This window comes from Oculina patagonica, chromosome 10 (assembly GCF_052425735.1).
Source record: "Oculina patagonica isolate OP01 chromosome 10, crgOcupat, whole genome shotgun sequence".
NCBI classification, from domain to species: domain Eukaryota; kingdom Metazoa; phylum Cnidaria; class Anthozoa; order Scleractinia; family Oculinidae; genus Oculina; species Oculina patagonica.
The window spans coordinates 14,998,409-15,010,701 of NC_135767.1; the positions used below are offsets into that span (position 1 = coordinate 14,998,409).

General features: G+C 37.5%; 1 protein-coding gene across 1 annotated transcript in view; it reads left to right on the forward strand.

Moving 5' to 3' along the window:
* Window positions 1–451: 451 nt before the first annotated feature.
* LOC144629089 (mannose-1-phosphate guanylyltransferase catalytic subunit beta-like) overlaps window positions 452–12,293 on the forward strand; it is an 11,990-nt gene continuing 148 nt past the window's right edge. The window contains exons 1-10 of the mRNA XM_078487276.1: window positions 452–681; window positions 1,825–1,905; window positions 2,595–2,643; window positions 3,565–3,707; window positions 4,888–5,046; window positions 6,933–7,011; window positions 8,109–8,236; window positions 9,329–9,407; window positions 10,017–10,120; window positions 10,727–12,293. The exon at window positions 10,727–12,293 is cut by the window's right edge and continues 148 nt beyond it. Coding sequence (XP_078343402.1) covers window positions 553–681; window positions 1,825–1,905; window positions 2,595–2,643; window positions 3,565–3,707; window positions 4,888–5,046; window positions 6,933–7,011; window positions 8,109–8,236; window positions 9,329–9,407; window positions 10,017–10,120; window positions 10,727–10,858 — 1,083 coding nt within the window. The 5' untranslated portion in view covers window positions 452–552 and the 3' untranslated portion in view covers window positions 10,859–12,293. The remainder of the gene's footprint in view (window positions 682–1,824; window positions 1,906–2,594; window positions 2,644–3,564; window positions 3,708–4,887; window positions 5,047–6,932; window positions 7,012–8,108; window positions 8,237–9,328; window positions 9,408–10,016; window positions 10,121–10,726) is intronic.

The following is a 12,293-nucleotide window of genomic DNA, read 5'->3' on the forward strand; positions in this document are numbered from 1 at the left end:
AAGAAAGTCGGATTTTCTTTGGAAGAAGTTTACGGAAAAGTTTCATAAAAACGTTTTAGAACAAGTAAATAATTTATATATTTTTTTCAAATGAGCTGTTTTGAATCGTGGTCAAATTTTTTCCATGCTTTTCACATTGCCTTGGTTCCGAAGTTTGTTTCTGTGACATTTCGTGACAGCAATATCTGTCAGCGGTAAATACGAGATCGATAACTTGGGAGAATTATACGCCAAATCAGCGACAAAAAAGGAGAAATTTATTTTAAAATTAAACCTTATCAACTAAAAAATACAAATACCTTTCAGATAGAACATAAATCTGTTTTTTATTGTTTATAGCAAAGAGATTGCAAAAACTTTGGGTATTCCTTTCGATAGACAATAACAAATTTCTCAAGGCAGCTGATCAAAACTGAGATTCTTATTACCTCAAAACTCCCGACACGTTGCAAAAGGAGCTTCGTGGGTTCGTGTTTTTGTCCGCGTATCTTCATTGACTTGCACAGAATTTTCCAGCTTGCAAAACGTTTTCCAGTGATCTAGATTGAAAGAATGAAGGCTCTTATACTTGTAGGAGGATATGGCACAAGACTTCGCCCGCTTACGCTGTCAAAACCTAAACCTCTGGTCGAGTTTTGTAATAAACCCATGGTGATGCACCAAGTCGAAGCTTTGGCCGAGGTAAGCTTTGATCACGAGATTTAGCTTAAATTAAACTTGCTTTGCAAGCAAGAAGTTTGCACAATATGGATTTGTTGTGTGTGCTAATAGTTTCATCGCGAACATAGTATTATCATCGTAAATTTGTATTCAACTAAAATTCCAGTTTTGGACTCAATTTACAAGGGAATTGCGAAAATGGATTAAAATATATATAAAGTTTAAATTAATGGTTTATCAGACTTCAAACTTTAGCTTAATCTTAACCAAGAGATTTTCTTTCTTTCCTTTTTTTCCTAAACTTCAAGCAATAGCTAATTTAACCGAGCTTACCATTATGATAATGAAGTTTAGCATACTCCCTCAAATCCCCCCCCCCCCCCCCTTTCAACTTTATAATAATGATCCCCTGGCCCTTTTTGTGTGCTCTAAACTACTCTCCTCACTCCCTTTTCCCTAAAATATATAAGAAACTGTAGTATAAACATTTAATTTTCCCTATATTGATCAAGACATTAATTTGACAGTTCGACTTTTGAGATCAAGCTTTCTATAAGCAGTTATTAAGTTCACCACTTTACATGTATAATGTGTAATTCAAGAAAATATATATACTCCCCCCACAGAAGGGATTGGAAATTCCTGGGGTTGGGAGGGATCTCAAAGGCCAAAATTTTTAAGGAAATTATGAATTTTGAATTTCCAGAGGGGTTAGGGGGTTTTAGGAAAAATCCCTTCCATGAGGGAGGTATGGATATTTAAATTTTATGGAACGTTAAGGTTTTGTGAGGGGGGCTGACAGCAGAACAATTAGCCCAAATTGTATGGCTAGCTGAACAATTAAAAACTAATTGTATCACTCAGAATTTCACGCCAAAACATACAGCTGCACCAGTGTTACAACACCTTTCTAGTCTCTCTAGTCTGCTTCACTTGCTGCTTTGTTTCTGAGAAATAGTCTTATCGAAAATTAAAAAAAAAAGGCTTATCTTCATGGACTTTCAAAGCCAAGATGATAGGACCCCCTGACACATTTTAACACAAAAAATTGCTGAATTCAGTGGCTCGTATTTAAGGTAGCATTATTATTAAAAGAAAATCGGGTTTTTTTTTTTCAAAACTATTAGGGATTAATTGTATTTGTTTTGGTATTGTTCCTAACAGGCTGGTGTGAAACATATAATTCTTGCTGTCAGTTATCGAGCAGAGATGTTAGAGAAGGAGATGAAACAACAGCAGAATAGGGTGAGATTGTACTGTTTATGTTTTGACCAACCAGAACGAGCAAGCTTAATTAACCTGTACTAAATGACTTTTTATACTACAGTATATGCTGTTAAGTAAAACATCATCATGCGAAGAAGTTAATGTCTGCTAGCCCGGGAAAGTGGAATTGCAGTCAGGCTAGTGGACTTATAGCCTGACTGCAATTCCACTAGCTTGTAACTTCATTTTTCTTTTTTTTTTCTTTGTGTTGTAAAACTGTTTTGTAATGTGCTGAGAAAATGAATAAAAAATGTCCAAAATGACAAAAAAGCCTTAGAAAAGCGCTGCATAATATAACAGTCTTTTTTATCTGCAAAATGTGTTTCGTTGACAATGTGTTGTATAATAAAACAATTATCCTGCTCAATCTTGCAGAATATCATCTGATTTATCATCTGATAGGCCTTGTGAGCTAAGTATCAGGCGATATTCCGCGTAATTTCGCAGGATAATTGTTAACATGTACAGTTGTAGTAAGGAAACCCCTTAAGCCAATCTGGGTACCTTCAGAAAATTACTGTAATTTATGATAATTTTTTTATTGCTGCCTAATTTAAAGCTACAGTGTCAAAATTTTATATCTTAGATGCCCTATCAGGGCACTAAACAATCGATCATTAATACTGTGTACTTTACAACATTTTGACATTTTTCCCTATCCTTCGCAGTTAGGGATCACAATTACAATTTCTCAAGAAAAAGAGCCTTTAGGAACTGGTAGGTGAAATACAATATTTAGTTTTTACAGCTAATAAATTATTGTACATCAAATTATCGTCAAAAAGATAAGGCAAGCATGTCCAATTGACCCAAACTAGGTTATCATCATTGAATTTTATTACAATGATAAGGCCTGAACCTCAGTTAGTTTGGGGGAATTGGGGGGGGGGGGAAAAGAAAAAGGAAAGAGGAAAGAAATAAAAAAGGGGAAGGGGGGGGGGGGAAAAAGAAAAAAAAAAAGGGGATAAGACATTATCGGGCAAGCATGTCCAATTCACCCAAACTACCAGTAGGTCAGATCATCAAACAGCACAGACAGTTCAACTGACCAAAATATTGAGACAAAAACAATACGGTACATGAACACTCCTTGTTCTTAAAACATGTGCACAGAAAAGCAAATCACAAGTCGACTTCCAGTAAATTGGGATGATTAAAAGAACGGATAAAAATAATGAGTTGCTGTGTATCACTTTGTTCAGACAAGTAATATATATTATTGTAATTTTTTTAAAAAGTGCTGAAATGTTGTCTTGTTTTGCAAGATGATGATCTGTCCGCATTGTCTACCCTCCCCATTTATCTTTATGTTGGAGAGGCCTCCTATTCTCAATGACACTACCAATGTGTTGCTTCCAAAAATAATTTAAATACCCCCCCACCCGCCCCCCACAGGTGTTTTGGGTTTGAATTCCCTCCCGTCTCTTGCTTTGGAAATTCCTGTTTAATTAGCTTTGTACTAAATACTTTTTGGACAATGGGACTCTCTCACTATTGGAATTTTAAATGACCTACTGGGGTTGGGGTGGGTTTGGTATATATTATTTGGAACCACATGCAGTTTAATTTGTAATTTAAAAAAAAAGATTCTTTAGTTACATATATACATTTTCAGTATTATTATTTTTTCTTTCTTAGCTGGACCTCTGGCTTTGGCAAGAGATCATCTTACAGTGGATGAGGAGCCATTTTTCGTGTTAAACAGTGATGTCGTGTGTGACTTCCCATTCAAGGACATGTTAAAATTCCACAAAGATCATGGAAAGGAAGGCACTATTGTTGTAAGTAAACAGCAGCATAATGTTTGGTAATATATATCAAACGCATCAGTGTGTTTCACCACATTTCCAAACACAGGGTTGCCATGGTCAGGGAAAAGCCAGGGAAAAACAAAAAAATTTCCAAAGGTCAGGGAAGTCACAGGGAATTTAGCAAAAAGTCAGGGAAAATCTTGCTAGTTCTTGTCAAAGTCAGTGAAAAATCAGGGAATTTTGGCTGAAACAAGAAATTAAACAGAATGGATTTGTTGGTGAAGTCAAATGCCATCGTGATGTGTTCAAAATCCCGTAAAGAGATTGAAACTATCGCTGGTCTGCAAAAGAAGCTAATTAAAAGCAAATGTAAAAAGGTTTCAAGGTTTTTGATTCACCTAATTCAAGGTCAGTGAGAATTGTTTTGAGGTCAGTGAAAAGTCAGGGAATTTTTGGGGTTCTAATGAGTGGCAACCCTGCAAACACCTAGAAGAGAGTTGAAAATACGACACACGGCAGAGAATTTTTGACGAAATTTGAAGTGTTAGGATAGCCGATGAAACACTGTCTCAGTCTCCAGTTGATGAAATATCTCTTCTCAATCAAAACAAAACGGAGTGTCAAAATAAATGGTGACATAAAGTCATATCCTGAAATCTATGCTAATTAAGATCAGATATCCAAAGCCACCGTCTCTCTTTTGGGGTTGTGACACATATTGTGCGAATCAGTTTATACATGCCACTTAGTTAATAGTATTTAATGTTATTGCTCAAAAGAGGTCTTTAAGATTTGCAGTGTACACATACATTGTCAGTACCTTTAAGTCAACGCAGTTTAATGTCAAACAATTATCATGATGTTACATGTACATTAAGACTTATAAAAGGGGCCAGAATGCAGGGGCGGCATAAAGCTCCTTGGAAGGCTTAACAGGGTTGCATAAGAAAACAATAGACACAGAACAATGACCCTTGCCCTGAAAACAATTACATGTATAGTAAGAGCTTTGTGCCAACAGGAGCAAATGAAATTACAGGTTCCGAAGAGCTTCATATGCCAACAGAGAATGCAGGTTGCAGTTTTTGAGTTATTCAAGCTGTCATGAAGGATTCAAAATAACTGAATTCCGCTCTTCTGGGATGATTCTTTTCTTTTCGGAAACTGTGTAGCTACTGTAGTATTTTAATCGGTTTTTTCTTACAATCAGGTAACAAAAGTTGAAGAACCTTCCAGGTTTGGCGTGGTTGTTTTTGATGCAAATACAGGACGGATTGAAAAATTTGTTGAAAAGCCTCAAGTTTATGTGTCAAACAAAATTAATGCTGGACTGTACATATTTAACCCAAAGATGTTATCAAGAATTGAGGTGAGTTGAAGTACCTTGTGGGTTAGTACATTATGTACATGAAGATACTGCCTGTCGTTTTAGAAACAGAAAGTGACACACTAGTCATGTTTTCACACAATACAATCATATTAGACATTATTGAAAACTATGAATGGTATAATAATTTATTATTGCAATTTCTGAGTATTGATCAATTGGTTAACAGGAAATGGTATATGAGCTCATTATGCCAATGACCACAAATATGGTAGCCGATACGCATTAACAAAAACATCTGGGGAGCTCATTACAAATACCGTCGCTTGCATTTACAGTGTAAGCTTGAATACTCACTGGTCACCTAAACATGATCTAATTGGGTATCAAACGTGGCATGATTCGTCATCAAAGGTCGAAGTTTAGCAGACTGTAACGCAACTTTCGCGCTCAAAATGCTGACCATAAACACTGAGCACAGGCGAAACTTTACACCAGAAGTGATTCAAGTGAACCTGCATATGCATATTGACACAGATCAAGATCAATTTGTCAGAAGAAGTCTTCATATCCAATCTTTCTGCCATTTTGAAACCCAAATGTGTTGAACTTTCAGCACGAAAGTTGCCGTTACGGTCTGCCAAACTTCAACGTTTGATGACAAATCGTGCCATGTTTGATACCCAATTAGATCATGTTTCAGTGGTGAGTGTTTGCACTTACCTTATTGTTACTTATTTTCGCGGGACTTAATTTTCGCGATTTTCGCGATTTTCAAAAAATCGCGAAATTAAAGACCCGCGAAAATTAATTCTAAACGATTTCTATTGTATTTTTAATGCTAATTACGTATTTTTGGCCAAATCGCGAAAATTAGGTCTCGCGAAATATTTCTGTTCCATTTTCGCGAAATTAAGTACCCGCGAAAATAAGTAACAATAAGGTAGATGCAAGCGACGGTATTGCAGCTCTTCGGGTGTTTTATTCCTCTCGCACTTGCTGCATATGAGAGAGTTACAGCCAACTCGGTGCAATGCACCTCGTTGGCTATCTATTATGTCATATCCAACGCACACTCATAGAATAAATTGTTAAATATTAAATTTTATTATTAACCATATAAATATTAATTAAAATTATAAATTATAAGTCCTAGAAGTATGGAAAAAAAGAAAACAATATGAAAACACAGATAAGATTATATGCAGTTCATATACTGGCACCCTGCAAACCCTGCAAAGCTGGTAACTGGTTCCACATGTGGACAATCATAATTATCCATGAAAGAGTTGTGCATGATAAGGCTGTTATATGGAGGCTGCACGACATTAAAACCCCTACCTTGTAAACTGTATAATTTACATGTAGTTCTAAGGCATTAAAAACTGGGGAATTTGAGCCATCCTATTTAAAACTCTTAAATAAACTAAAATGCTCAAGCATCACAGTTCATAGCAGCCATAGCTAGGCAGAGATTATAGGTAGCAAAATTACCTTGATTCAATTCTGTCAGTAATGACTTAATCGCATTACATTTTAATACACAATTGCTAAAATAAACTGTAATTGCAATCTATGTTCTTGGATCAAGTGATTGCACTGCCACTTAATAATCAGTTTATACTGAAATTAATACCATGGCATTCCACTTATAAGCCTAGGGCTCATACAACTTTGTAAGCGGTTTTGGATATAAGTGGTGGGAATTGTAAGTGGAAATTTTACGGTAATGGCGTCAAGTACATGTAAATCCCCAGCATTGATGAACAGATTTTGAAAAAATAAAATCTCTGTGACCCCTACATTCTGTTAAAATTTAATATTTAACAGCATGTTGAAATTAAGCTAATTTGATAACAATAACTTGACAATAGTGAACTTGACAATGACGATGTCACATTCAAAACTTCTTGTTGTTTCCCTCGCAGCTCAGACCGACATCAATTGAAAAGGAAATTTTTCCACGGATGGCTCAGGATGATAACCTATTTGCATTTAACCTTTCAGGTAGGCTGGTATTTTTTTGTTGTGTGTTATTAATTATAATATAAGTTACATCTTGTGTGTGTTGCTATTGGCTGTTTCTTGTCCAGGGGAGTAGGTGGCAGGGAGGCTCTTCCTGCAGTAGACTGTATGGGTAGGCTCCGCCTGAAAGAGGTAACTTTCTCAGGCTGCAGGTATATACAATGTAAAAGGGTAGGGATTTTATGTGTTGGAGTATAGAAAAGGTTAGGGAAACTTCCTTCAACTAAGGGGTGTCTAGAATGGACACGCCCTGTAACTGATTCATCAAAGTATTTTAAGCTGGCTCCTGCATTTTTCAGTCCCTCAACTCACAGGGCACAGAGGAGTCAAGTTTGTCCGCAATTCAAAATCTTTCCCGTGCATAACGACCTTCAAAGCGATCGTGTAAGCGTATGTGATACAGCGCCGTCATGCGATACTTGTTTGCAAATCGTCTGGTGATATCGTATTCTGAAGCGAAGCGAAGCTTTACTGCTGGTCTCTCTGGTAACGCCCACAAACATTGCTGTCTGCGGATGTCACATGAGGGTACGAATACGATATCACCAGACGATCTGAAAACAAGTATCGCATGACGGCGCTGTATCATGTACGGCTTACACGATCGCTTTGAAAAGCTTTTGAAGGTCGTTTTGCACGGTGGAGATTTTGAATTGCGGACAAACTTGACTCCTCTGTGCTCTGTGCTCAACTTTGATGGATCAAATGAATACTAAGACTGTTTTTCTGTTGATGCAAAAGTTATAGTATTCAACAGATGCCCAATCACTGATGAACAAGTTATTTTCTTGGCATTACAAGATACCATAGATACCCTTAAAGTGCACCTTACCCAAATTTTATTTTGTCCAAGTAAACTACCACATTTTGCTGTGCATATTTTGCTGTGCATATGGTCACATGGTTGACATGTCAAAATGTTCGCAAGTGATGACTGAACAGCTACTGAAAGTTTCAGCATTGTAGAGTAAAAATCCTCTTTTCAAAATTTTGGAAAAACCTTATGGGGGCCGGTGCATCCACCCAGCCCCCACCCTTGTACGTCCGAGGGTTAACTGCACGAAATGTCTCCTATTTAGGTTTTTGGATGGATGTCGGTCAGCCAAAAGATTTTCTGATTGGAATGGGACTGTTTCTCCGTCACATGAGAGAAAAACATCCCGAACTTCTGCATGAAGGAACAGGAGTCATAGGCAATGTATTAGTGGTGAGTCTGCAGTGATTTCAATTTTGTTTCCATGATATTCAGTAGTGAATTCCTTTTCTAAGTTTTTTGTCAAATGTGAATACGTTTGATAAGTCGTGATGCAACACGATCAAGAGAAACACTTCATTCTACAGGTTTTTTAATGTGTTTACGTATGAGTGTTCAAACGCATAATTGTACTTAAGTTTCAGCCGTGGCAAACGAGGACACATTGTTGCAGACACATTGCATACACAAAACGTTTTTACTGTGTGCCCCCGCACGCAACATTTGTTGTGGACACAAAATTTGTGTCGGAGACACAAAAACTGATGTCGGCAACAACTGTTTCCCCGTTTGTGGAGCATGAAAACAAAACAAATAACATTTGTTTTGAAGATGAATTTTTCAACAATAACACCCAGCATGGGACAAAGAAAAATTCTGAGTCCCCGACGGGAATCGAACCCATGGCCTCCCAGATACCGGTTGGGCGCTCTAACCAACTGAGCTACAAGAGACTCGTGGTGAGCTGGGCCTTTTTACTAGGTTTATATGTGACACGCGTCCTGCATACTGCTAGGATCAGCAATGTCGAAATCATCAAGTTTGTAGTAAATAATAAAGATGGTAAATTTTAAGCTCGGTAATAAATAATGAAGATGAAGTGTTCAACATGACACGAGCATGGGACAAAGAAAAAATCTGAGTCCCGCTCCGTTTGCTACCCATGAAACATCACGAGTAACAATGTGTCCGCAAGAATGTGAAAAACGCGAATTTCCATATTTTGAACTGCAGTCTCCATACATGTCTTTTAATGCAAGTGTTCAGAAATTGTTGTTACATCAAGACAATATAATATCGTAGTTGAATAATAGATAACTTTATTTCTATTGACATAATAGTTATTATTTGAGCCACCTTAATAACTGTAAAATGATTTACACAGATAAGGCTAAAAATTATAAAAGATAATTATATTAAAAAGAGCCGAACGTTTTCGACATATTGTCGTCATCATCATTTTTTTAAATATATTTTTATAATTTTTAGCCTTGTCTATAATTAAAACGATTATCTTTCTAATCGTAACTTACTCTTTTTGTTTAGGATCCTACAGCTAAAATAGGTGAAGGTTGTAGAATAGGACCTAATGTGGTGATTGGACCAGGAGCTGTTATCCAGGACGGTAAGTGTAAGAAACCATTCTTTAGTACCTTATTCTTACTAATTTTCGCGTTTACTTAATTTCGCAAAAATTCGAGAGGCGAATTTCGCGAGTATTAATTTTCGCGATTGAAAGAAAAATTAGTGAAAAAGTGTATTAAATTTCGCGATTTGTCAGTGTTTTGTGGATCAGTCGTCAAAGACTAACTAAAGGAACTACTGGAAATACACAAAGATCTGGTTCAATATAACTGCAAGGAGCCTGCAAATGGAAACTTTAGTGACTGTACTAAAGAGGTTTTAAACCAATTTACAAGCTCGAAACAGTAATCAGAGGAAGGGTGCTTCTCAAAAACAAGACGGAAAGATATTTTTAAAGGTAGATAGTTGCAGTTCCAAACATTTAAAATTTTTACTGTATTGATATGTGATATATGGTATTAATTTTCGCGTTTTTTTCGCGCGTACTAAATTTCGCGATTATTTTGAAATCGCGAAAATCGCGTAAATTAGTACTCGCGAAAATAAGTAAGAATAAGGTCGATGGTCTAGCTCTAAGATAAATCAACGACGTTTAAGACTACAGTATTTCAGAATTTGATTTGTAATGTCTTACTTTTATTCTTATCAGGAGCATGTCTCTCTCGTTGCACAATTCTGCAAGAAGCCGTCATCAGGTCACACTCCTGGATCCACTCTGCCATCATTGGCTGGAAATCGGTCGTAGGACAATGGGTAGGTTTACTGCTAGACATTCAAACCGTCTGAAATCTGCACTATTTGCGTTTTCGAGACCGAAACTGCGTAGTATAGGCTGTTTCTCATATAATCGCCCCGATCGTTTCTATCGCCTCTGTCACTTCAAAAAGTTTTCTTGCGGTCGGGGCGATTATTTGGGACCATTACACGGACGATCGCTAACGTCTGCGGCGATGGGGCGATCACGATCGCTTGGATCGCACGTGTTCTATCCTTCTAGCTTCTCTTTCCCTTCGCCGTAAAACGGTAATAACTGAGAAGATAGGAGGCCAAGAGTTTTGCTCTTTCATTGAAGGCTGCCATTGTGTTGGATCTAGGGCTATAATGATTGTTTTTCTTAGGTCTTCGCTCATACCAGGCGATCGCGGCGATCATATGAGAACCCCCGATCACTTCTAATCGCTTCGATCGTCTACTATCGTCTCAGTATTTGCAAACGATCGATGCGATAGAAACGATCGGGACGATCATATGAGAACCAATGCAAAGTACTTTCGACACTTACTTAACAAAACCGCTCTATCTTCAGGGAATAATGAATTGAGTTATTACACCATTGAAATTACTCGTTTTATTTTTCAGGTTCGGATGGAGGGTGTATCTGTCCTCGGAGAAGACGTTATTGTTAAAGATGAATTATATATTAATGGAGGAAGGATACTTCCTCACAAATCCATATCAGATTCGTCACCAGAGCCCCAAATTATCATGTAAATAGGGAATTGGTAATGAAAAATGTCTTAATAAAGCAGTTTTCAATTGAGTGTCGTAAAACCAAAACCAAAGTAATTACTCTGGCCAATCACAAAGGACACAGACAATCCAGTGAACCAATCAAAACTCGAAGCAAATACATGTAGCCGGCACAAAGCGCGGGAAAACGTGCGCGAGCGAGTCACGATTGGTTTTGGTTTCACTCCTGATTGGCTGAGAAAGTGGCGCGAGATTTTTAAGCCAATCACTGATCGTAGTAATGCAAAACCAAAGCAAACGCAATTTACTTTCGACACTCAAGTGAAAACCGCTCTAAATAACTGTGTTAACTAGGATTTCGGTTAAAGCAACTTTTTGGGTAACGACGTCGCTGCAAAGGTCATCTATTTTAAAAGGGAAGAGCATCTATTTTAAAAGAAAACACGACGGTGACGCAGATTTTTATTTTAATAGTACAGTTTCGCAGAACACAATCGAGACATGGTTACCTCGCTATATGCATATTTACAAGAATCCTAGGCACTGCGGGTAAGGGTCAAGTGGGAGCTCTCGCAAGGTCGAACATGAATGGCTCGCTACCCTTTGAGGGAACAATAGAACAAACAATAGGAACAATGCCCTTAGTCTCCAAAAACAATAGCAACTGCTACACTAGAAGACCAGTAGAATTACTGGCTCACGAGAGCTGCTACACTACATTAGAGTCACTTCAATCTTGGACAAAACTAGTTGAAACAAACGCATTTCACGCATTTTTCACAAATGTCCTGACCTGCAAGCGGGTGAAAAATATTTTATCCCCCTCCCCCCCCCCCCCCACTCAATGTTGCTTCTGAAAAGTTTGCGGTTTGACAGGCTTTCTTTTTAAAAACACTACAGCATTAACAACATTGAAATGGGGAAGTTGGGGGGTTGCAAAACTGAACTCTGTTAGCTAAATTCGTGGAAAATTGCTAAGTGTTTCAACAGTTTTGTCCAAGATTGTGGCTATAAAAAGGCTTAGCTACTTACATCTCGTGATTATTTAGATCTATTTTTCGAGTCTTGTAGAGTCGAACGCGTGTAGCTAATTAGATAAAGACCCATTTGAAGCCCAAATGTGAAGCCCGAATTGAAGTCTAGAAGTTTTACCCAACTGCTTCACGTTTTAAAAAAATGTCATTTCACGTTGTTTTGTAGAAGACGGCTAAGAAATGTGTGAAGGTTTATAACGCACGTGCAAAACCACTTTACTGCTTATTCTCGTTGCCGTTGTGGTTTGCTGAAGCTCTCTATTACAACGAAGATCCCGAAAGTGTGATCACTTTTAATTCAGATTCTTCCGTGCATATTTTATCCAATCAGAGGTCAACTGGAAGCTATCCTTGGCTTCTGATTGGATAATTACTGTAGCTGCACTTTTGGGTTCCTTGCTGTAATTTTCAACAATGTAGTC